We start from the raw sequence: 26,676 nt of genomic DNA, 5'->3' as shown, positions 1-26,676 counted from the left end.
AAATCTAGATAAAGAATCTAGGCACAGTGATGCAGACACTAAGAAAACACAAGCAGGAGGGCAGTACCTCACAACTGTCCTCAGCTACATAATCGAGATGGCTGTGAGAGGTCCTGTGTGTTGTGGGGATCCACTTACTGTTTTGTTCTTTATTAAAAATAGGTGAAGGCATTTGCTGCCAGAGGACCTAAGTTTGAGCCCTGGAACCTCTCTGATAAAAGACAGATCTCCCTTCCCTTTCTCCCTTTTCCTCTTTTCCCTCTCCCCTCTCCCCAACACACACACACACATACACACACAATACATAAATGTAAAAAATAAAAATATTTATTGAAAATTTAAACCGTGTGCAATGCATGGTACTATGTAAGGAGAAGACATCACTCTTACAACAAAAGAGATAAAGATGTCAGTAAGTGACTACAACAGACTAATGAAGATCCTGTGTTAGGCAAATTAAAGGCATTATTAGTGTAGCAATAGAAAGAGCAAATTAACCACATATATTTGAATGGAATCTTAAATAACAAGAATTTGCCCAAATAAGCCCACAAAGTGAAGATGTTAAGAAACAAAGCATCTAGTAGGAGAGCTTGATGGTTTAGAACATCCAGTAAGCAGCAGATTTAATGCAAAGTTATATATAAAGGAAGCATGGATACTTGAATCTTTGAGGAATGAGTGGAAAGCCCAAAGGAACTGTAAGAACAAATTGTGGAGAGCCTTGAACACTAGTTCCAGTTAAGGGTTGCATTCAACTGCATGTAACAGAGCCCTTCTTCAGTGACTTTACCAAACAAGATTTTATTTTTATTGCATGGTATGTTCTAGAATAGGAAGTCTAGAACTTGTAATGTAGATCTACAGTGTAATCAGTGTTCCAGGCTAATTGTATATTTATAACTTAACCATCTTTAGTTACCAGTTTAGATGTAGGCTTATTTGCTTTGTGGTGATGACTTCGTCTTGATTTGTCTTCTAGAAAGGGATAGATAGCACTTGTAGTCAGAAATGCACTAATGAAGGTTTCCTAGAAGCTCTTCTTAAGATACTAGTGCTAGTTTGTGCTGCATGATCTTTCTTAGCCACAGAGAATCTGAGAAAGAGATTATTTGTTGAGTAAATGACTACTTTGAACAGAATTAGAGCAGAGTAGAGCTGATTGTAGCAATGCATGCCTTAACTACAGTATTAGGGAAGTAGATGGATCTTGAGGACAGCCAGAGTGCTATATAGTAAGAGCTTATCTCAAAAATAACAACAGCAATAAATAGCACAGAGGATATTGAATATGCACAAGCATTGCCCCCCCATAGATAGGCTAAGTAAGCTTATATTTTACCCTAGTTTATCTTTAAAAGAATTTTTAAAGTATGCATATACTTAAGGAAAACTAGTTAGTTTGCTTATTTTATTTACTTAATGATTTTTTTTTAAATGTATGAGTGTTCTGTCTGCCTGGCCTGCATGCCAGAAGAGGAGCTTTTTATAAGATGGTTGTAAAGGCACCATGTGATTTCTGGAAATTGAACTCAGGACCTCTGGAAGAGTGGCTAATGTTCTTAACTGCTGAGCCATCTCTCCAGCCCCTAAAATCTTTTAATTACAATATTTTATAAATAACACAACCTAGTAATGTTGAGTGTGTACAGTGAGACAAAGAAGTCAAAGTACTCAGGATTAAATTTTTTTCTATTATATTAATTGATTCTAAGTAACAAGTTTAGTTTATTGTCTGAATTCAGATGTATCTTACTATTGATAATCTTTGCCATTATTTTTTTCTTTCTTAAGGACACAAAAATTGATAATTATAAGATGGATAGAATTTTTGTCATCTAAACGCAGTAACTACAGTATGAACATTGGTAGGAGAAGGTTGGAACCTCACTTTTAAGAATAATCAACGAGATCAGTTGTGTGTGAATTTTGCTTGAATATGACCAAGCAGTGTCAGGCCACAAAGAAATCAAAAGGTGGGATTGATAATAATTTACAAATTTGACTTTAAGAAACTATGGAAGAACCAAAACTCTTGAGAGATTCTTATACTCAAGGTTGGGAAGTGATAAAACTAATAATAATTAGTAATGATCTCTTTAAAAGGTTAAAACACTAAGAACATATTAATTTTGTTAATTTCTTGTTTGACACACTGTTGAGTTTCCAGGACTGCTACAACACAGTGTCACAAACTTGATAACTTTGAAACAGTACAAATTTATTTTCTCAAAGTTCAGAAGGCTCAAACTCCAAAATAAGGTGTAGAATATCTCTGTTCCTTTTTAAAGGCTCCCTGGGAAGAACCCTTTCTTGCCTCTTAAAGGTCTCACAGTTGCCAGTCATCATTTACATTCCTATAAATTACAGTTTTATCATTAAAATCTCGACTTTCCTTGTGTATCCAGATCTGTCTCTGAATCTCTGTCCTTACGAAGATGCCAGTCATGGTACATAGGACCTCACTTGGTCCTATGTAACCACATTCCAACTTGATTCTATCCACAAGAGCCTCATGAGCAAATAAGGTCTTATTTTTAGTACCAAGGTAGGACATCAACTTTTGGGAGACAGTTTTATACTGTCTTATACTGAATTTGAGTCAAGAAATTTTTGAAGACTTTGAATAAATATAACATTGATAAAATGTTCAATGTATACAGATCAGAGCCATTTTGAGTCTTTAGTCTTAAAACTATCTTAGTGTCTTCTAAATAGTAAATAATTACTATTTACTTATCTGAAAATTTAGAAATCCAAATATTTAAATATCTTGGTAACTACATGTGAAATATTCATTCATTACTTCCAGGTATATCTAGTCAGTTTATATTTTGCCTTTACAATCTTATTAAGCATTGGTATATAAAGAAATAAATATGAGTAGACAAAACCTTTAAGTTATATAAGCACAGTTTTGGCCTGTATTGTGGATTCTATACCATGAACATAGGAATATCTGTCCTAGATATCATGTAATCACATACTCTTAAATGGATTTTTTCCTGCTTTCATATCAAGTGCACTAATTGCTTTAATCTATCTTACATCAACAGATTTCTACATTAAAGCAAAAGTGTAAAGAACAAAAATAAATAAATAAATTCCTAGGATACTCTGGTTAGTCATTCTGTATTTCAGAAGAGCATTAATGTGAATAGTTCATTTTACTTACTAATTCATTAAAGAAACCAAAGTGATACCTTAACATTCCACCGACTGATAAATTTGATACCTAATACATTTATTTTGAAATTCTGAAGTAGTAAAAATTTGACTACCAATAAATTGTATTCAAATGGAATTTTACTTATATTTTAAGTCCTTATTTTCACCGATTGCCCAGTAAGAGTAAAATTTAACACCTTGAATATAGGGTAAGTAAAAGCATTTGTTAAAACAAATCTGAAAGGGAAAAAGTGTTGCTGAGATGTATCTTATTATCCAGAAAGATATGGCTGGAGCTGGAGAGATGGTTCAGGGGTTAAGAATGCTTCCTGCTCTTCTAAAGGAATAGATTCAGTTTCCAGCACCCACCAGGTAGCTCACAACTGCCTACTAACTCTAGCTCCAGGAGATGCAGTGCCCTCTTATGGCCCTTGCAGGTAGTACATTCACATGCACGCTCAATGCACACACAGGTAATTAAAAATAATTTTTTTAAAAAAACAGAACAATTTGTAGAACATTACTCTTAGATGTAATGTCTTCATTACGATATTTAAAGTATTCAGTTATCTGTATTCACCAAGGACAAATATAAATGACTTTAGATAAGCTAGCAAAGGAATTCTGAACTCTAGAATTCTACCATTAAAAATAAAGTGACTAAAGTTTGCTCAGTCACCTTTTCCAGAAGACCAAAACTCAACTTTATGAGATTGTCAGGAGCAACTCTTAGTGTTATTGAAAGCAGCCCCTCACTGTTTGCCATAGAGTTGGAGGCAGCATGCCCACTTTAAGAGTAAATCATAAGAATCAAAGTAAAATTCCCAAATGTAAAAGACTGTCTATTCTCTTACATGTCTTATAGAAGACAATAAAACAATTTGTTTCACCAGGGAACAATTTATATCTGGTTAAATGCCAAAATACTCCTAAAAAAACCGTACTTATAAGAAGCAAAATAGCTGGAATGTGGTGGCGCACACCTTTAATCCCAGCACTCAAGAGGCAGAGGCAAGCAGATCTTTGTGAGTTCGAGGCCAGCCAGCTCTACAGAGCAAGTTCCAGAACAGGCTCCAAAACCACAGAGAAACCCTGTCTCAAAAAAGAAAAAAGAGGCACCAAATAAGCTGAGAGGTGGCACACACTCTAATCCCAGGATTTGGGAGGCAGACGCAGGTGATCTCTGAATTCAAGGCCAGCTTGGTTTACAAATTGAGTTTTAGGACAGCCAGGACTACACTGAGAAACCCTGTCTAAAAAAAACAAAAACAAGACAATGAAGAAGAAACAAACCCAGCAGCAAAGAGCAGTCACTGAAGTATTTGAGCTTGGTTCATGAATTTACCTACCAGGCAAGAGCAGTTTGCATCTCAAAGGATTTGCCCGGCTAGCTTACATCCTAAATAACCACACAGAAACTGTATTCATTAAAACACTGCTTGAAACTAGAAGCTCTAGTTTCTTATTGACTAATTCTTACATCTTAATTTAACCCATTTCTATTAATCTGTGTATCACTATGTGACTGTGGCTTACCAGCAGGATTCTAACCAGCGTCCGTCTCAGACAGAAGATCCTTAGCGTCTCTCACTCTGCCCTTCTTCCCAGCATTCAGTTCTGTCTTCTCCACCTTCCTAAGTTCTGCCCTATCAGGCCCAAAGCAGTTTCTTTATTCATTAACCAGTGAAAGCAACACATGAACAGAAGAACCTCCTACACCATTTCCCATTTTCTGTTTAAACAAAAAGGAAGGTTTTAATTTTAACATAATAAAATTACATATTCTAAAATTACACATTCTAGTCTTCAGTGTTAATTAAAGAGCTTTAATGCATGGCAGCTAGGCAATCTCCTAGGCTACCATTTCTGTCAAATCCTGTCACCAAAGACTATAATGAACAGTTTACTTCATCACTCCTTTACAAGGATGATCACACCACAAGGCTTTTAGGGCTTTGGGGTTTTTTTTCTTTAAGATGATCGAAGAGATACCAAATAAAGTTACCGGAAGGACCCCAACTCAAAATGGCTTACAGATCACTAGAGCCGATTATTTTTAGTTAAGACCTTTGTCCAATTCCGTGTTGCAAAATATTGCTTGTGTTGGGCAACGTCTTCTGGCTCTGCAATCAGAAATGCTCCATTTGCCATCATGCAGTGCTTAGCCAGGCAACCTGTTAAACACGGAACACTGCCACCTTCTCTGCCTTATGAAAACTGCCAGGTGAAATACATTTTCAGATATGGTTTTCTGGCCCAACTTTCTTACAGTGTTGAAGTTGAGGACCCTAGCCAAAATGGAATAGGACCCTGATAATATCCCACATGGGCATTTGGCCTCACTGTTCATAAAGTACTCACATTGGTGCCTTGGCCTGAGCTATGTGATAGTCAAGATCATGAAGGCCACGATTGTGAACCTTACCACCAACCGTATGTACTTGCATTTCAAGAACAATAACCAGCCTTATATCTTTATTCCAATTCCCTCGACTTTCAGGTTAGTAAGATGGGACTCAAATACTATCAAGCAGGTATGTCAGGAGTAGTGTTTCTCACAGATGAGCTAACACACTGTTGGTTCTGAAGAATGATAGTTGTGTGGTGATAGACTCCAGGGAAAACCAGAAGATCCAAGGGTAATATACTTTTTGTTCCTAAGAAGCCTCTTGGCAAGAAAACAACCATCTGTGATAGCAAGAAGTGTATGTGACCAGTTAGAAGTACTGATGTCCAGAACTCCTCGAAAGCCTGAATTCTACCTCTGGAGACTGTTTGAGTATCACAGGTTTTGTGTCTCAGCTACTATCTTGTGAACCCTGACTTTGCCTGTCTGCTGCAGTATCTACTCTAGGCTTTTTCACGGTGACCCAAATGACTTCTTATTTTTAACTATCAACAGCAGTCTTCCAAATAACCTACTATTGATCATGAAAGAATATCTGGACATAAGACCCTGCTGTGCAAGAACCAAAAAAGTCTGGTATCAGCCATGACAGAACCTTCTTTGCTGTACTCACACCATTGTATTCTTTATAGTAGCTGTACATTGGTCTGTGGTAATTCTGAAAAGGTTTAGAATCCTGAATGGGAAACAGAAAGTTTGAAGGAGCTCCACTTTCAGGTTTGCCATTATTTGAGTTTTGATTGTGAACCATCAAGTTAGACATCATGCTTGTTTGTTCTTTTCTGGGAGAGGTTATTTTTATAGCTATCTATCTATCTATCTATCTATACAGTATTTTGCCTGCATGTTAGAAGAGAGCACTAGATTTCATCACAGATGGCTGTGAGCTGGAAATTGAACTCAGGACCTCTGAAAGAGCATCCAGTGCTCTTAACCATTGAGCCATCTCTCTAGCCCTATTTTTTGTAATTTTTAAATAGTTTTTTCTAGCTCTTTAGAAGCTCTTCTGTATCCTTGCTGCTCCTCCTTTTTTCCCTTTCTCTGAAAGAATAAATGAGGTCTTCTGTTGTGTAATCAAAACTTGTAGATTTTCAGCTGGGCACGATAGTGTGCCTGTACTCCCAGCACTTAAGTGAGACAGGAGGATTAGAAGTTAAAAGCCAGCCTCTGCTTTGTAAGGAATTTGAGACCCACAGGAGCCACATGAGAACCCTGTTTCAGAAAAACCCACACTGAAAGGGCCTTATTTTTTTTTTTTTTAAGGGTTTTGGTTTTGTTGGTTTTTCAAGGCAGGGTTTCACTGTGTAGCCCTGACTGTCCTGGAACTCTCTCTGAACCAGGCTGTTTTTGAACACAGAGATTTGCCTGCCTCTGCCTCCCAGGTGCTAGAATTACAGGCATGCTCCACCACCTACCTATGGGCCTTATATTTTTTAAGAAGAATACAGAACTAACTAGTCATAGACTCTCTAGTTGAGAAGAGAGTGTTGAGGGCTTTGCTAGACCCAGAGGGAAGAGTATGGAAACCAGGTTTCTATATGAGCAAGTGCAGGTTTTTTTCAGTCTTAGGTTGCTCACTTTAAAAGACTGGATCACTAGAACTAAACCTGCTCCTTGTCCTTCAAACTCTAGGACTAGTCTGTAGCAGTCATCTATGACTGTTGGCAGATTAGAAGAGGGAGGAGGAAAGTGGGGAGGTAGTTTATTGGGTAAAACATTTGCCAGAGTTCAAATCTCCTAGCAACCACATAAAACCAGGCAAGCATAGGATTTATAATTGTTTAGAAGATAGGACCACCCCCCACTACTCCCCCAGAGCTGGCTACACTACACTAGCTGTATTGGTGAGTTTGGTGAGAGACTTTACTGAATTCAGTGTATTCAAGAAAGAGCCAGGTGTGTACATTTGGCCTACACACATGACTACATGCATATGAAAGAAAGAGAAAAAAAAACCACTTCCCTGAAAAGTGGTCACCCACTAGATCACTCACACATAGTCAGTCATTTTGGGTATGCAACATGTGGACAGGCCAGTAAACTCTGCAATATCCTCTCCCTTATATTTGCATGTTTTATCAAACCCTCTTTCTCTAATAGTCTCTATTTTGTCTCTTCTCAACAAAACATTAAAATGATAAGTTTCTGTCATCTTCTCTTTGTAGGTGTGTCTCTCTGTTGCCTTGCTTCCTTGCTTAACCCGGTTGTTTGTGGACTTGTTTTCTGTCTTTTATGAATGTAAGGGACCAGGCCAGCAGTGGTGGCACACACCTTTAATACTAGCACTTGGGAGGCAGAAGAAGGTGAATCTCTTAATTTCAAAGCCAACCTGGTCTACAGAGTGCGTTCCAGGACAGCTGGGACTACACAGAGAAACTGACTCTACCCGCCCCCCCCCCCAAAAAAATCCAGACAAATTCATGCAGAAATATAAGTATTACTTATACAACACAGTGATATCTGTAGGCCTAATCATACAAAGTACCAGAAAATTTGTTATAGAATTGAAACAAGTAGGAAAGGGAGTTGAAGCTGTTGACCATCTTTGTATTGTGTAGGAAGTAGTAAAGGTTTTGGTTAGACTTGGTAAGTTATACCCTGCCCCAGGTTCTAGAAGAAGGAGTTGTTAGGGACAGAACCCAGGTCTTTGTCCATGCACACCCCAGCCCAGCATATATGTAATGACTAAGATAACCAACCAGTAGAAACAGTAGGGAAGGTATAAAATTTATAATCCAATAGGGAAGGGAAATTTGGATCATACATATGTGCGTTAAGTTACTTCTGCAAGAGCATTTACACAAGCATAGTTCATACTGCCCTTACAAGGGGATGTGTTATTAATATTCCATAACAATGAAAATAACCTAATTATATATAACATGAATGTCTACAGTGTCTGAGGAAGCAAACCCCATGAATATGTATGAATATGTAATTCAACTTTACATATAAAGTTTATAACTAGACATCACTGAACTTTTTTGTGGGATTTTGGGGGGGTTGTAAATAAACCAAGATACTAAATTGTATTGTTTTTAGTGGGTTGATAAGCTTTCTCATAAATATCAAATAATAAATAACTCAGACATAGATGCCATATAGTCGCTAGCACAACCACAGCCAGCCCTGTCACTGTATTTAGTGGGATTAAAACTGACACTGACTGTCAGTGGTAGCATGTTTGGTACATATATTTGATAAAAAGATTACTTTTAAAGTCAAGGGGGGGACCAGATAATAAACATAAAAATGGGCTATTGGAGTAAGGGAGATTACTGATCAGTGAGGACTTGTAGGATGTGGATACTACTTCATTGTGGCTTGTATGGAGGCCCCTTAAGTGTTCACTTTTTGTCCTTTTAATTTTTTCCATTATTTGTTTTATGTGTGGGTGTTTTGCCAGCATGTGTCTCCGTGCACCACCTGTATTCTGATGCCCTTAGAGGTCAGAAAAGGTGGTCTTATGCCCCGGAACTGGAGTTAAAGACAGTTGTGAGCTACCATGTGAGTGTTGGGAATTGAACCCAGGTTTCTGGAAGAGCAGCCAGTGCTCTTAATGCTTATGCCATCTCTCAATGTAGACCCCTGTCCTTTACATTTTCTGTAGCAACTCTTAAAAGATCTAAATTGTCAAATGCTTTCTTAAAAATATGGTTAAGTATCGTTTTAATTTTATATGGATTTCAATTTGCATTTAAATTGTTGTGTTTTTTCATAATTTCTATTAAAGAAATATACCTGAAAGAATTTAAATATTAAAGCTAAGCTACATTTATTAAATTATCTTGCTGGCTTTAAAACAACATTTAATCAAAAATAAAATATAAATACTACTTTTTAATAGAATGTGAACACTGGATAAGTTAGAGGATTGTGTTTGTGGCGTGCAGTTAACGTTTTGGCTTATTTGCATCATGCATTAACAACTGTCCCTCTTAAAAACCCTTTCACAGGCTCAGTAGATGAAGGAGTTACAGAGGGGTTGCCTACACTTCAAAGCACTTCTAGCACCAATGCTCATGCAGACGATGACGACAGGTTAGTACCAACATAGTGTGTCTTTTTCTCATGAAGGTTGGGCTTACAGCTCTAAATTCAGACTTGTATAAGAAATTTATTGAGACTTTATTACAATTTTGCACATCTCCAAATTTGTCTAGCCCCCCCTTATATATAATGTTTGCTCTCTTGCCTGCTACAGTTTCCCTAGTCCTGTTCTACATATCATCCATAATTCCCGAGGAATTGTCTTCATTCAGCTTCCGAGAACTGTGTATTATCCTGTTTCCATCTCATCGCTTCTCACTTCGTCTTCCTGTATTTAATCTTTAAGTTCACTTTTCCTCTGTATTACAGTCACGTTGGTTTAAATAATCTTACTACCATAGTTTTCTTGAAATTGGCCCTTGATTACATTCTTCTCTTCTTAAGTCCATTCTCCATGTATTACCAGAGCATTTCATTTTTAACTAAGATGCCATGGTTTTTATTTAAATTCTAAATTCTTGCTGGGTGATGGTGGCACATACCTTTAATCCCAGCAGGTATTAAAGGCAGAGCAGGCAGATCTCTGAGTTCAAGGCCAGCCTTGTCTGCAGAATGAGTTTCTGGGACAGCCAGGGCTACAACCCTGTCTCTAAAAACAAAAATAAATCTAAATTCTTTGCTGTTTATAAAGTCCTGCATGATTCAAATTTACATGACCCTCATCAGTTCTTAAAACTGTCCATATTGTTCCTGCCTTTGATCCTTTTTATCTCATAACCTTTGCTTAAAATAATTTCTCCTCCCCTGATTTCTACTCACTCTTAATTTTAATAATTTTATATATATGGGTGTTTGGCCAGCATATATGTTTGTGTACTATATCTCTGCCTGATACCTGCAGAAGCCAGAAGAGGGCATTAGATTCCCTGGAACTGGGGTTTCAGATGGTTGTAAGGCACCATGTGGATACAGGAATTCAAACCCTGGTTCTGGCAGAGCAGCCAGTGCTTTTAATAACTGAGCCGTCTCTCCAGCCCCTTCTTTGACTGTGGCTTTCAGATCAATGATTTGTCAGTTCTCAGACCTTCTGACTACCAGCTTAAACCAATACCCAATCACTGTTGGATCTTTCTGATTCAATTCTCTACCTTCTGGTCCTTTTCTATGATTATTACTTATTTCTCACCACTGAATATAGATTCTACTGAATGAATAATTCCTCATATATAGAGAGCAGAACAGTCTTAATACCTACATTTGCTGAAAACTTGAAGAATTCAAAGATGTATTATCCTCAGGTAGTTCAACCTGGAAGATTATGAATTAAAATTATTTAATTGTCCTTATTCCTTAATTTTAAATAGTAATCAAGCTGTCTGTTCTTTGCCAAGTCATGGGAATATGGAGGTGAAATAGCATTTTCTCTTGAGCTCCATTGAGTTTTCAGGGAAGGAAAGAGGTAGAAGATGTAGGGAAGCAGATCATCAACAATAATCTGCAGGGAGTTTGTACTGTGTTTAGGAGATTACCTACTGAAGCAGTAAACCAGTGTAGGTTTTCAGGAAGAGAAGGTACTGACTCAACTACATTTTATAAAATGAGTGAATACGACTTAAGCAAAGAAGGTAGACTTGTAGAGAAAATTCACTGTAGGAAAACACAGCGTATGGTACATTAGAGGAATTATTTTGCATCAAGTATATTTTGGGGAGTGGGAGAGTAACCAAAAAACGAGGCTAGATATGGGAAGATAAGAGTTCATATATGAGTAGATTTAGACCCTTGGTGGGGGTTGAGAATTTATTCTGAAAGGACACTTTTAGCAAGATTTAAAGGGGGGTGGGGAATGATAATGGCCTAAATTAAAACAGGAGCAGAAAAGAGGGAATTCAAGAGATTAAAGGGTATCTAAGGTAAAATAACTTGTGATATGTTCTGAGGGGTTTATGTTCATACTGAAAGACACAGGCATTTTGCACAGTAATATTGCTTAACAAATATTTCTAAGTGAAAGTCTTTGTAAAAGTCTTTGTTTTTCCTCTTTTCGCTTAGCAGAGATGTGTGTTCAACTTAAAAATCAGAGCCTGGTTTCCTTCTTTGGTTTATTTTTTTAGATTGGAAAATGTTCAGTATCCCTACCAACTCTACATTGCTCCTTCTACCAGCAGTACAGAACGACCAAGTCCAAATGGTCCAGACAGACCTTTTCAATGTCCAACCTGTGGGGTTCGATTCACCCGTATTCAGAACCTAAAACAGCACATGCTTATCCACTCAGGTAATGTCACCTTTGATGTTGTTGCATAAGGGGCATACCAAAACATTTCCCAATTAAAATAGAGTTTGTGTTGGGCATACTGGCCCATGCCTGTAATCCTACCACTCAAGAGACAGAGGCAGAAAGATCTAGAATTTGAGATCAGCTTGGACTACATAATAGAAAGCCTCCATCCAAGAAAGGAAGTGGAGGCTTAGTGGAATGAGGGAGGTGTATTAGAGAACAGGGAAAAAAAGTTAAAAGTCCAGAGAAGTCAGATGACACTAGGTTGACTAGCTCTGATCTTCCCCTGCCCCCAAATTGTGATAGTGACTATGATGATACTGTTAGTATACTTTATAACTCCCTTATTAAGCTGGGCATAGTGGTGCACACCTGTAATCCCAGCACTCAGAAGACAGACGGCAGATGGATTTCTGAGTTCGAGGGCCAGCCTAGTCTACAAAGTGAGTTCCAGGACAACTAAGGCTGTTATACAGAGAACAAAACTCCCTTTATTAATATCTAACAATATTAAATACTCAAAAGCTTATTTACCATAAAGTGAGCCTATCATGATCATAACATACAGAGATGTATGTAATCTCTTATTTCTATCTAAAGTAGTATCTTAGTTTTCTTGTTGCTGTGATAAAATACCCTGAGAAAAGCAACTTAAAGGAGAATAGGTTTATTTGGCTTACAGTTCCAGGCTACAATAAGTCCATCATGGCAAGGAAGTCATAACAGCCAGGACTTGAGAGAACAGTCTTGATCCAGTGACGCTCAGAGAGCAGTGAATAATGTATGCATGGGAGTATCCATCTTGCCCTGTTTGCTAATACAGTCCAGATTCCCTGCTCAGGAAAAGATCTCACTGGCAATTAAGCTAGATCTTCCCACACCAATTAACTTACTAAAGATAAATCCTCAAAGACATGCCCAGAGGCCCATGAATCATGACATACCCTACATGAATCCTAACAGATAGGTTTCAGTGTAAACCTCTCTAATGAAATATATTTTCTTATTGGGGAGTTGGGGTGTCTAAGTGGTATAGTTTAAGTGTGTTTTGTGGCTAGAGGTTTGACTCCATGCTGGAGGAATTGCTGCTTGCTCACAAGCTCATACTTAGCTAGTTTTCTTACACAGCCTAGAACCATGCACTCTACCGAGTGCTGCTACCCACAGTGGGCTGGGCTTCTCTACATCAGTCAGCCATCTAGACAGTCCCACAGAGAGATGCAGGCTAATCTGATCATGGAATTCCTAAATTGAGATTTCATTCTGATATGACTCTAACCTGTTGTCATGCTGACAGTTAAAGCTAACAGGACGATTAATTCATTTTTGATTAATTCATTTTTAAATGCATGATTCAGAAAACAATTCAATGGATAGTACCCAGTTGTTTCCTCCCCATTTTGCCCTTTTTTAAGCACTAGTGACTTTAAATATTATGGAACACCTCTGAAAAACGTTTGTTTTATTCACTTTTTTTTTTCAATTATTATAAAATTGTTATTCAGACGTGAGGTCTTAGGACCTTTTAGTTTATTTTAGTTTTCAGATGGTATTTTGCTGTTTTGTTTTATAGGAATTAAACCATTTCAGTGTGACCGCTGTGGAAAAAAGTTCACCAGGGCTTACTCGCTAAAGATGCATCGCCTAAAGCATGAAGGTAAACGCTGTTTCCGGTGCCAGATATGTAGTGCCACTTTCACTTCCTTCGGGGAATATAAACACCATATGAGGGTTTCCCGGCACATTATCCGCAAGCCTCGGATTTACGAGTGCAAAACATGTGGCGCCATGTTCACCAACTCTGGAAATTTAATCGTGCACCTGAGGAGTCTGAACCATGAAGCATCAGAGCTAGCAAACTACTTCCAGAGCAGGTGAGGTGCACAGTGAAAACCCAACCAGGAAAACTGCTTTCTAAATCTCCTACTTTAGGGCAGCCTCTATTCTATTAGCAGGTGGCCAGCTAATTAGTCTCATCCATTTTCAATTGCCACTGTGCATATAAACTCTGATCTCCTGATCTGATAAGCTTTTACTAAATCTCCTAAGTGACAAAGTCATATATGTTGTATAGTTGTATAGTATTAAAAAGATATTTACTACAAAACAAATAGTAAAAATATCCCCACAGAAGGCTCTTGAATATTTTTTTAATGAGGTTAAATAAATTTCTATATTGGATCTTAACTAAATTTTACTAGGAATATCTTAGTAATATGCAGTTCAGACTAGCCGCTAGCAAAGTTCCTCAGCACCACCCCCCTATTTAATATCTTATATTGCTGGGTGGTGATGGTGAGGCATAACTTTAGTCCTGCACTCAGGAGGCAGACTCAGGCAGATCTTGTCTGGTTCATAGAGTTTGGTTCCAGGACAGCCAGTGTTATGCAGAGAAAACCTGTCTTGAAAAAGGGAAAAGAAAAATTGAAATCTTATATGAAGGAATATCCATTGATCAATAAAAAGCATTGTTTGACAGCTATTACCATGGATATGATTAGATCCAGTAAGTCTCCTGTTTTACTTGGTTTAGTGCTCTGGCTTTTAGCATTAATAATTTATTATGATATTATCTTTCTGATTTATAGGTTATCCAAGTAAATATGGTTCTATTTCTAGCTCTGCTGTTGATTGAGCATGTCAGGTATCATTTAAAATTTAGCTGAAGATAAAACACAAGTTTTAATAAGATGATATCTAAATCCTCCTGTAGATATAAAACTCTATTATGTGTGTTTTTTAATACTTCCTAGGAATTCTACCTCTTAGTTTCTCAAATATAAAAATCCTTCTAGTGCTCGCTTCGGCAGCACATATACTAAAATTGGAACGATACAGAGAAGATTAGCATGGCCCCTGCGCAAGGATGACACGCAAATTCGTGAAGCGTTCCATATTTTTCTATCCCTATGTCATCCAGGAACTTAGACCGACTTTAAATGAACTGGGAATTTCCACTCCAGAGGAACTGGGCCTTGACAAAGTGTAAACTCCCCTCTATGGGCTTCCCAAGGACTCACTGCTATTGCTACTTGATTAAAACAGTTGCCTGGAAATTTTATTTGAACAAATTTTCCTTTGAGTATCAAACCATGTAATAGTAACTTGGACTTTAATAAAGGGAAATGAGTTTGAACTGAAAAAAAAATCCTTCTAAATCCTTAGTTTTTAATTTATCTTCTTTTTTTTAAAAAAAAATCTTTTCAGTTCCAAATTATTCATGAATAGATTTTGTTTTTCCCCTTCAAACCAGGCATTCATTTTATTTAATCACTTCTGATTCTGAATATGTGGTTATTGTTACTAAAGCTAGATTATATACTTAATAAAAATAATTGTTTAGGAATAAAATTGTTCAGTTTCACTACTCCTATGTGTATATTTCCCATATAGGGCCCTGTATCTTATACTGCTCTTGTCTAACCCCTGAAGACTATTTAGGAAATACATCACAAGACATTAGAAATTTCTTTGCAGACAAACAGATTTTATTAATACTGAATTCTCAAATTATTAAGTGGTTACTTCAAATGTGTTATTGACAGATCTATCATAATATCCTCTTAAGTTCAGCAGTGAAGGTTTTTTTGTTGTTTTTTGTTCTTCAATACAGGGTTTCTCTGTGTAGCCTTTGTTGTTTTAGAACTAGTTCTGTAGACCAGAGTGTTGAACTGGTGTTGAACTCACAAAGATCCACCTACCTCTGCCTTCTGTGTGCTGGGGTTAAAGCAAGTACCACCACCACCCAACACAGCAGTGAAAGTTTAAATAAAATATCTTACTTATTTTTAATAAGAGATTCTTTCTAAATCCTTATTATTGAAAGGTAATTTGTTACTGTTTGCATATACTAAATTTGCTAGTAAAATGAGCACTGTTTTCTCCATTTTTCAGCTTCACACTGTAGAATATATGTAACATCATCTATGCATAAGGGCTTAGCTTCTTAGCTAACCTCTATCCAGTTGGTAATATAGAGGGAGGTTTATATATACCTCCTACTCAGTGTGTGTTCCAAGAGAAGTTAAACATTTACATTAGTCACATGAGTTTTGCTTTAGTGAAGTGCCACTTACGTTATATACAGACTCCTGTGCGTAGATTCAGAAAGACCATTGAAGTTTCCAAAGAACCACTGGAAGTGATCATTAATCTTTTTTTATTGCTCATAGGGAGCTGTGATGCATCTACTGATGACTTCAGTTCATATTCAGGAAAGCTTATTAACAATTTCATTGAAGAATTAGTGAAACAAAAAGTTCTACTCTTGTTATACAAATGACATTTCTTTATTGTAGTTTGAAAATTAATTCTGTATTTTATTCTTTGCCTTCCGTTTAGTGATTTCTTAGTGCCGGACTACTTAAACCAGGAGCAAGAAGAGACTCTTGTTCAGTATGATCTTGGAGAAAACACTTTTGAAAGCAACTCTTCTGTTCAAATGCCTGTGATTTCACAGGTCTCCTCAACCCAGAATTGTGAAAGTTCTTTCCCTTTGGGGTCTCTTGGTGGGCTTGCAGAGAAGGAGGAGGATGTGCAAGAGCAGCCAAAGACCAGTGCTCATGCTGAGGCCACCCAAGATGACCCCCCAAAGTCAGAGCTGTCTTCTATAACTATCGAGTAGTTTTGTGATTTGGCCTTGGTTTTGGTTTTTGGAAAGTGCCTGTGCTTGGTCTTTAATGTTTAAAGTTAACTTTTTAAACAGAGAAGGGTACCCTTTGTAAGCCCTGAAATTGGAGGGTTGCTTTGTTTTGTTTTTTTTTTTCATAGCTGAGAGATTGCTTCTGTATGTATACAGTAAGATAACATTGAAACAGAACATAAACTCTTGAGAGTTAAGGAGAAGCAGCTGATTTCAAACATGGCAATTCTTCCCATTGTTAAAAGTGGGCAGCAGCAGATCAGAAGAAACCTGGTTATTGTTGACCTTCCTAAGATGAGAGGGCTCATGGGAAGTTAGTAAACAGAATTTGACAATGCCTAAGTAAATGTTTACTCCTAGATGCAGGGTGTTATAAACCCTGTAGTTTTGGAAGTATTTATGGTGATTTTTTTCAAATGAAGGTAAATAACTTTTGAAATCCAGCATATTCTTTTTTTAAGCCATTATGAATTTTCATGGTAAAAAAATGGTATCGGGCAGGCATTTCCTGTACCTTTATAGTACCACTCCAAAGGCTAAGAGGTGTGATTGAGAGAAGTCAGGCTGTGCATGGAATGGCCAGGGTACAGAATGAGGTATGTATACCCCAGCTTTATAGGAATTGTTTTAATACTGTTTTTCTTACTAGAATGAATGTTTACCTGGCCTTTGAATGCTGATACCTGGCTAGCTAGGACATTGCCCAGAGAAGTGTCCTATTGTCCCATCAACAGTTCTTTCACTTGCATATACTATTGTGCTGCCATATAAAAGAAAAATATTGAAGATATTCTATATTTTATATATAGGTTTATGTATTGTTGGGGATGTTTATGCTGTGCTGTTTTGGACAAAATAAAAGAATTCTGTTTTGAGGCTACATTCTTAACCCAATTAAGATTGTTTACAAGATCACATACGACAACAATACATTATCCTTATTCTATAATGGTTTGAGGTATTGCCAAGTTTGTTAAAAGTGGTTATAGTTTCACAGGATGTAAGCAATAATGTGAGAGATAAGAAGAGGTTGTAAAATGATCATCTGTGACTCAGAAATTGGGGGTTGTTAAAGACTAAAATCTAAAAACTTTGCTACTCAGATGGTGACATTTATATGATACCCTAGATTGGGATATACTTTTTTTTTTAATCTGGTGCCATTAAAGCCTCTTTGATCTCAAAATATTTATGAGTCCATGAATAATGAACTTTTGAGTAATTTTTCTGTATAGAAAATCACCCCAAGGTTCATCATTATGATAGCACCTGATAGGTCAGAAAATAGAAACAACATATGTTCGTTATTTGACATTGAATACTTCTGTTTTGTGACAGGATCATAAGTCGCCATATGATAGCCTGGCCGAGAACTCATGGTCCTCTTGCCTCAGTTCCCTCACAACTCTTTCTAGCATTATAATAGACACTTGTCACCACACCCAGAGGAAACTAGCTTCTTAGTCAAACACATAATCTGAATTTTGTTCCAATGCCAAACCTTCCTTACTTTTTACATTATAGTAGCCTATTTCTTTAAAATTTATTAATTCTATAATTTAGTTTCTTCCTCCTTGTCCATATTCTGCTACCTTACTTCTACTTTTTCTTCTTAATATTGAGAATTGGACCCGGGACCTTGGACAGCATAAGCACATGATCTTTGACTGAGACACAACCCTAGGCCTTTATTTCCAGTTTTTCATCTGACTCACTTGCTCCCAAGCATAGGTATATGACTTTCAGAAAAAATTATGAAAGTCAATAATTTTTACTTTACTGTCATATATGATCCTCTAAAACTGTACCTACTAATAAGTAAATTCTAAAACTCAAAATCCTATTTTAAAATGGCAAAGATGTGTTAAATTGCTATCAAGAATTATGTTTTTGGTTCCAAGTTTTATTATTTTGTTAAGAGTCAAAAAAAAGAAGGAAGAATAAATTAGAGGCGAACTTTTGAATTCTTTTCAGCTTTTTTGGTTGAACGTGTTTTAGTCTACCCTATCCTAAGAATTCTTGAGTTAGGATGTCCCTGGCAGCCTCCTGTTAAGGACACTCCTCACTGTGAACTTTCATTGCTGATGACAAATCTTGTAGCCAGCCTTTGTGAAAGATTTGAGTATACCGTGAAAACACGTATAGTTAGTTGCCAACTGCCCAAATATTTTGTAAAGGTGCCTGACCAGAGTTTAATATGAAATGATACAAAGGCCTTTTTCTGTTCCAGTGAGAATCTACATCTTTGAGGACATTTGTTTATGGGTCTATAATAGGAAATACAACTGCAAGAGATCATTTTATATGTAGTAACATTTAAGGTTTATTGAAACTTGTTGATGTCAGAAAGAATGCCTAGATAAGTACTTTTTACCAGAATGTATGGAAAACATTTTGAAGAGATGAATGCCAGTCATATGATCCCTTCCATAGAAACCACCACGGTAACCAAGAAGAAGAACATTTTTGTTTAGAATATTTAAGGTAACTATCTTTCATAAGGCCTAAGAGGGTAACTCTGTGATATTTTAAGGGCTTAAATTTTAGAATGAAGGATGTATTACTTTTTTAAAAGCTAAGCATTTTATACAAGAAAAGCTTTTGTTTTCATTTTTTCCCCAATTACCAAATAGATAGGATGTACTTTAGGAGTAAGTTTTTTCCGTGGTATTAGGTCTGGCCCCTCCTATCACACATTGCAAATCCAAATGCATATCACTTGTATATGCGAGTGATTCTACTGATGTAAAGACAAATTGACCGTGGCTTTTACTTTCTGCATTTGAACTTTTCAAGAAATGAATGTAGATAAAAGTTGCTATCCACAAATGTGTTTGGATGAATATGTCTTATTTGGCCATTTTAAGTAGTCCTAATTTTTATTTCAAGTAACCACAGTTCATTATATTAACTAGCTTTTGTTTTGGGTTTTTGGAGGGTGGCATTTGGTTTTAAGTTCACAGTTTTGTTAAAACAAAATGAACTAAAATATTTAAATGGCCTCATTTAGTCTTAAATTTGAACAGTCTAACTCCCATTAAATAGGTTCCATGTTAAGATACTTTGTTATTAAAGACCAACAAACAAAAAAATACTTGTATTTTATTAATATGTTTTACGAAATAGAGTGAAGTAATCAATGCCTCTGATGAGCTGAGTCATTGGTAACCCAGTTACTGTCTATAAAGTGCTGAGCCAGTCTCTCCTGTTCCAGAAACTGATCCCATTCCTATATTAAGTCTTTCACTCCTTTAAAACAAAAAACAAAAATAAAACCCAAACAACTTATTTTATTCTATTAATCTAATAGGAGCCACTTATGCAGTTAGTGGCTTCTGTGTAGGTTTTGAGACTGCTTTAGTCTGTTACCTGTGAATTTCCCACAAGGTGTATCGCCATGCAGTGTCATGGTAGATTTCAATTCTCTACAAATATCACAGAATTGTTTCTTAGGACGACAAATGAGCAGTCCTGATATTTTAACTGAACAGATTTTTGATTTTTGGAAGTAGTGAACAGGCATATTGGAAATTTCCATTGGTACTGCATCATCTGCCAAAAGGGCCTTAAAACTCTGAAGTCTACATCTAAGTGAAGGAACGAGTTTTGAGCTCTTAACTAGGGGTGGGGAAGAAATTAGGAAAGCTAACATACGGAGCAAGCCACCCAAATATGGGTTCTCAAGGTAAGTTGTTGACATCTGGGTTTTTTTTTATATATTTTCACAGTTACTAAGAGAATGTGTAGAAGCCAGAAGGCAGTGGAAGAATTGAGGGAGCAGAGAGACTTTATCATGGTAAAGACAACTATGAGGAGCATTTATAACTAAACACAGGTTTTAAGAAAGATCATTAAAATTAGATTCCTTATTTTGCTTATATTAGCATTTATCAGTGTCATTTTGACAGAATGTAGTGACATGGAATTTTTTTAAAATCCAGCTACCACCAGGAGTTAGACTTTTTATTTATTAATTTATACTGATGTGATAAGTTAGATGTTTCCCCATATCATAATTCTGTTTTTATAACATAAAAGATAGTTCCATAATTTTAGAAATAGTTGCTGTAGCAATTTCAGACAGTGCATTAGAGCTTTGGTTTGGCAGCGTCAGGGCAGCGAAGCTGTCTTCATTTGTTTCTGTGACTTCATTACCCTGCGTAAGGCCCAGACTGGTGTAGCAGACACCAGGTTTACTATACACAACAGTTGCAAAGAACTTAGTTCAGACCATGGTTGAAAACATTTTAATTAATATTTTTATTAATTAAAAATAAAATACAAAATTAAAGTTTAAGATGAAATTTTCTTTTTAGTGTCAAGTTTATATAAAGTCAAGTCCTTTATTTCTTTATTAAGTTAATTTTGCTAAGCCTAAAGCCCTGGGCTCAGTTGCGATGTCTTATTGGTAAAATCACTGATAATCATTTGAGGAGCTATAGTATCATGACTCTTACTAAACTCCTTTGTTTTTTTCAAATGCCAGTCTGACCGTACCTAGAACTTGAAAAGTCATGGTGTGAAGGAATGTTGGTTACCAAATTGCATCACCTGCTGGGGAGTCTGCCTCCCTGCACTAGGGAATGTTGTGTTGTCTTCAAGACAGGGAAGCTGTTTTTGCAGTTCTCATTTCCAGAGAGCCTTTTCTGTGGCTGGCGTGTGAGTGTGCCTTCTCCAGGTTTGTCATTTTAGGTAGCAGTTTTCAAGTTGACAGACGTCAAGGGACGCCTCTCATTCTGAGCGTGCATTGCAGTTTTGAAAGGTGCGCTGTGCTTCTGCTCCCTGGAGTGACTGGCATCAGGTATTTAGAAGTAAAATCTTAAACTTTGGTTTTTGCTTATACAGAACGATGGCTTCTGATGTTTAAAGAAACAGCAGTCCCTGATAGGGTAAAATTTGGTTTTGACCCAAGTTCCAATGATGTATTTAGTTTGCTGGTACTGGTGTCACCTGTTGCATCAGCTAGATGTTGCCTGCCTCTTTGTTAGGCACCCTGTGGCACCTTATGTTCACCTTGAAAAATAGTATGTGGCCTATTGGTGCCTCTACTATCTTTTCAAAAGCCATTTTATAAAAAAAAATCTTAGGTAGCCTATTTTAATATTTAAATATATATATTTGTGAAAGATACTTTTAGAACAGACTTTTTTTAAACATTAAAATTCCTGTATTCCCATTTTTAAGAGTAAACTAAAGCTTTTCCAGGCTTAGGAAGTATCTTTTTTTAGACCCATAATAAGAAAGTCAGTTTGAGGTAAGAAACTGGAGAGTTCAATGATAGGGGAAAAGATGTCTGGTGAGGGGAAACAAATTTAAAGGTGAAAACAATTGCTTTGATGTAACAAAGGAATTTTTAAAATAAAATTACATTTTGTCTCTGATTTCATATTTGCTGCTACAGTAGCTCACTATTTTACAGGGCTAATATATGAATCTGGCCCCATTTAGAAACTGGAGTCCTTTCAATAAAAGCAGCCTGGAAAGAGATTGCACCAGTCTGCCAGACGGTGGCCAAGTGTTCCGTGTAGCTGATGCATGCTTTAATATTTGCCTGTAGCTGGCAACACGGAGGTCAGGGAAGCTTCCTACCCTGCCAGCTAGAGCAGTAACGACTCTTGGGGAACTGGTATCTGTGAAACAGGCCAAAGGGGACTTGTGAGGAGAAAATGTGAATTCGGTTACACGAAGGAGTGTTTCCATGTCCTCTACCCCCTCCACTGTGCCAGTCCCCAGCTCACCAGCTTTGTCCCAGTTGTCGTCATCTCATTCAAGTGTAGCTTTACTTGGTGACAGTGGCCATAGCTAAATTACTTGGCATGTTTGACTTCCTACAAATGGTCTTAAATTGTTTTGTTTGATTTCCTTTAAAAAAATGTATACAGTGTCATAACTTCACATTTTATATACTAGTATCTGGCTATTAGTATTTTACAGAAACCATGGTTCTTGGTGACTACATATATATATATATATTTTTGTGACTTTTTTGTAAACTAAGTGCCGTTTCAACGTTACAATCATTTTTAGAGTTATTGTAATCAATGTGAATATCATGTTTTTCCAAATCTGTTCTGAGCCTAGTGTTTGCTTTGTGAACATACGTGTATTGTATATATTCTGTATAGTTAATACTGTACTGAAATAATAGCTTGTTTGATATGAGAAAAGTATGTATTGAGTACTTTTTTGCTAGCCTGATTACTTAATCTTTTTTTAAAAAGATTTAAACTTTTTTTTTAATCTTTAAACTGGCCTTTATTACATGATCACAAATAAAGTTGCAGTTAGGGATGGAGAGGGAAAAATTAATCTTGAGTGTTTTTGGATAGAAACATGAGACTAAGATTGATTTTTCTTTTTCATCATTAAAATGTCTTACTGGTGTTTTATGAAATAAGTTTTCCTGCTGTTGTCATTGACTGCTGACTAGAAGGAGGACCTGGTTATTGAGTATGTGCAGTCTAGAGACTTTTACACTGCACAGCACCTGTCATCTGCCCGAGTGCAGATCCGATTGTACCATGTTCAAAGAGGGCAGCTGTCGTCTGCCCGAGTGCAGATCCGACTGTACCATGTTCAAAGAGGGCAGCTGGGGAAGCTGTCAGGACTTGGAGCTAGGAGCCAGGTTCCTGGATAAAACTACTTACTGGGTGGTGGGTTGCCTCTGAAATTTTTTTCCTTTTTTTTTTTTCTTTTTTCTTTTTTGAAGCTGAGGACCGAACCCAGGGCCTTGCGCTTGCTAGGCAAGCGCTCTACCACTGAGCTAAATCCCCAACCCCGCCTCTGAAATTTTTTAAAAATTATTTTCTATTTAATATTGACTAGAGACACATTGCTGCCATTTCAGTGATGGCTCGCAAACAGGATCAAAACAAGTGGGAAATGGAAAAGTAGCTCATTGTGGAAGTTAGTGTGCCCATGCAAGCCTAAAAGGGGCCTCAAAGGAGATGACTGTCATGAGCTCAATCAGCCAGGATCATTTTAGTCAGTTAGGTTCAGGGACAGACAGGTTTTATTTAAGAAGTGCTTTGGTAGTGGGCACTGTTAACAAGTTTATCAGATCTCTAAAAGTCAGCAGACTCGTTCCTTGGTATCCTGAACCATACATAATAGGGCAGAGGGAGAATTGAAGATGATTTTATCTTGCTGTTTTTATGATTAGAAAGATTCAAAGAATGATACTAAAAGCAGCAACCAAAGATATATCTTCTAAATTGGTTAAAGTTAAAATTAATAATTCGAGCCTTTTCTTTTATAAACAAGAAAGTTTGTTCTAAGAAAAACAAAGTAGCAAATTGCAAACCTACTAAACGTTAAAGGAGGGGAGGTGTGTGCAAATCTCTATCCTCTAAATGTGATTCTTTTTTCATATCAGTAAAGTTCACAGATGTAAAAACAGAGATAGGTGTGTTTAAACTAGAAAGCACCCCCTCCAGTAGACTGCTCTGTGACCAGGGTTGACACTGCCATTCCTGTTCCCCTTCAGTTCTGATCGGTGTACTTGGATTTTCCTACCAAAAAATATTGAAGTAATTGTACTTTATAAATAGGGAAAGACCATTTCAAAGGCCATGAGCAGAGTTGGCAGAACTTCCATACAGGACTCTCCTCCCACCCTCCATTTGTCAGTTCCTACCTAATTTTTTCCATGACCATGTTTTTAGTTGCTTAAATTTTACCCATAAAATTTATTAGCAGTATACAGCAGGCTACTAGACAACACTTCATTTTAGCGATAAACAAAAATCCAGTATAGCTGTCACCATCACTTCATACAAGGAACAGACCCTTCTCTGCCATCTTTGTATTTACCTCTCTTTCCCTCCTCAGAATTTCTCTTCTGTTTCCTTTTGAAAGCATTGATTTTCTTTTCCAGCTTCTCAGGCTATTTCAGAGACTTTACTATGCTACCTTGCAGCATGACATAGTGTCTTTGACCTTCTTCCCAGACCTCTGTCCTCTATCCTAAGTCCTTTTGTTGGTTTTACTAGGAGCATTTACTGAATAAGTCTCATTTATCAGAGAACTTGGAAACTTGGGCAGGATCAATACTCGTCCCACCCCACTTCTGTGCACAGCTAGTATGTGGCCAGCCTCAGGTAAATTGCCATCTAGAAATCATTGGGAAAGTAGCTATAGAACACAACCAAATAAAGATTCCCAGACTCTGGTTTAATTGGGGCCAAAGGCAGAAATGCTCTCTTACAGTCCATACATATGTACATAGTAGGATCCTCCAGTAGAACGTTTTTCTTTCTTTCTTTTCTCTCCCCTCCCCTCCCCTCCCCTCCCCTCCCCTCCCCTCCCCTCCCCTCCCCTCCTCTCCTCTTTTGGTCCAGTGGGCTGGCCCTGAACTCACTGTAGCATAGACTGATCTTTAATCTTTAGAACAACTGCTCTTGGCCAGGTCAGAGATGCCTCACACTTTCCTGCTCGCAAGTGGGGCTTCCCCTTGCTTTAACATAATGTTCTCTATTTTCATTACTTGTCATTGACAACCATCCTGCTCACCTACAGGTTGGGTTGCAGGCTCTTGACTGTCTGAGTGGATGAACCCTCAATCTTTTGGAGATGATGGCTTTTGAAGTAAAGAATTTTCAAAAGAAAAAGAACAAACTAGAGGAACGCCCTGACTTGACCTGACTGACAGGAAAAGAAAAAGCCTGGGGAGGAGCCAGCACCGAGTGGCTCCTGAGAAGAGGGTGTTTCAGGTAGAGTTCTGAGTGAGTGCAAGGCCGTTGGCTGGGCATTATGGCATTCCTGAACAGGATTGTGATGAAAGCTTGGCAGAGCATGAACTGCATACAACACCCACCCATAATCCCAGCACCTAGGAGGGTCAGAAATTCAACAATGGCCTGAGAATTTTTTGAGGCACTGTCTCAAACACACTGTATTTGGTAGGAAAATGGGTCATGTTAACTGAGCAAAAGACCAGGATCAGAGCTCTCTAGAAAGATTAAGAAGTTTTGAGAGAACAAATACAGACTTTATTGAGTTCCTCAGACTTCAAGTTAGAGCCCAAGAGAAGATGAGAGAATAGAGATGCCAGAGAAGCAGCAAGTTGGAGGTTTGACTGAAAAGTGGGCCTTGAGCCTAGTGCAAGTCTTGGGTCCCAACAGTGTTGAATATGTACTATATCTGTCCTTTACCCATGGCCTATTCCACTGCTCTGGCAGCCTGGTCTTGGTTTTGAAGGGAAACTCCAGAATAAAGAAAGAATGAGTTCTGACTGGGAAACTGCAACTTGCATGTAGAGTGCGCACTCACGTGCCAGAGGCCCCAGGTATGATTCCCATCACTACAGATCGAAGGGCGAGCTTGCATCAGGCCGAGGAAAGTGTCCCTCCTTAAAATGGTTGTATGATGCTTAGCTTCTTATCAGTGTACTTGTTTTTGAGCAGAATTTATCTACTGAACCCACCAAGTTGCTGAGATTGAGTATTCCAGACATTCCTTACATAAGCATTGGACAACCCAAGAACAAGGTGTGGTGTTGGGCATACAAGCACAGATCCTGCCCTGCTGGAGTTGTCCTGTGGGAGGGGGGAAGGCAGGACCAAAGAGGGGGGGGATATATAGGTTAGTACGTGCTACAGGAAAACATCTTGGTAGACTGAGGTCAGGTGACTAAAAGTGACAGTTAACTAAAGTCCCTTAAGAGATAAAACAGTGTCACAGGCATAGGGAATTATGGTTGTGAGCTGTCACGTGGGTGCTGGGAAGAGAATGTGGGTCTTCTGGAAGAGCAGTCAGTGCTCTTAACTACTGAGCCATTTCTTTGGCTCTTAATTAACATGCTAGTTGTACAGAATAATGACTAACATTTTCCTACATGAATATATCATGCCTTGTTCTTTGTCACAATTTCTCATTCTCCCTTTTTCTCACCTCCATACATCCTTCTCCCTGCCCCCTAATCGTTTCTGTCTTCAGGTCATCTTAGTTTTTGTTTTCACATGTAAAGGTACATGTCCTCTTAATCTAAAGTATGTCCTGGCTCCAGTTGTTTGCCATGCTGAAGATAGAACCCAGAGTCTCCAGCATCTGAGCTAAGTCCACAGACTCCAATACTTGTCTTTCTAGGGATAAGTTACTTAATATGCCTATCCCTTTTCTTGCAAATGACAGAATCTCATTCTTTATTGCTGAATAATACTCCATTGTATACATGAACTATATTTTCTT

At 37.6% G+C, this 26,676-nt stretch overlaps 1 protein-coding gene and 1 non-coding gene across 4 annotated transcripts in view; both read left to right on the top strand.

The window, feature by feature from the left end:
* The window catches only part of Zbtb44 (zinc finger and BTB domain containing 44), a 41,090-nt gene extending 23,414 nt beyond the window's left edge, over nt 1–17,676 (top strand). Inside the window, exons 3-6 of one of the 3 annotated variants that reach the window (XM_085689777.2) lie at nt 9,532–9,616; nt 11,734–11,843; nt 13,420–13,720; nt 16,188–17,676. In XM_085689777.2, coding sequence (XP_085545903.2) covers nt 9,532–9,616; nt 11,734–11,843; nt 13,420–13,720; nt 16,188–16,470 — 779 coding nt within the window. In that variant the 3' untranslated portion in view covers nt 16,471–17,676. Of the gene's footprint in view, nt 1–9,531; nt 9,617–11,679; nt 11,844–13,419; nt 13,721–16,187 lie in introns of all 3 variants that reach the window. The other 2 variants (XM_085689776.2, XM_085689775.2) reach the window with 2 other exon arrangements.
* Nucleotides 14,641–14,747, top strand: LOC125416122 (U6 spliceosomal RNA). Its single transcript, XR_007236789.1, has one exon. It is a non-coding gene; the product is annotated as a U6 spliceosomal RNA (small nuclear RNA).
* Nucleotides 17,677–26,676: the final 9,000 nt, after the last annotated feature.

Source organism: Myodes glareolus, chromosome 4 (genome assembly GCF_982192425.1).
Source record: "Myodes glareolus chromosome 4, mMyoGla1.1, whole genome shotgun sequence".
NCBI classification, from domain to species: Eukaryota; Metazoa; Chordata; class Mammalia; order Rodentia; family Cricetidae; genus Myodes; species Myodes glareolus.
Note: the sequence above shows the minus strand (reverse complement) of the source record. Positions and strands in the feature narration are given on the sequence as shown.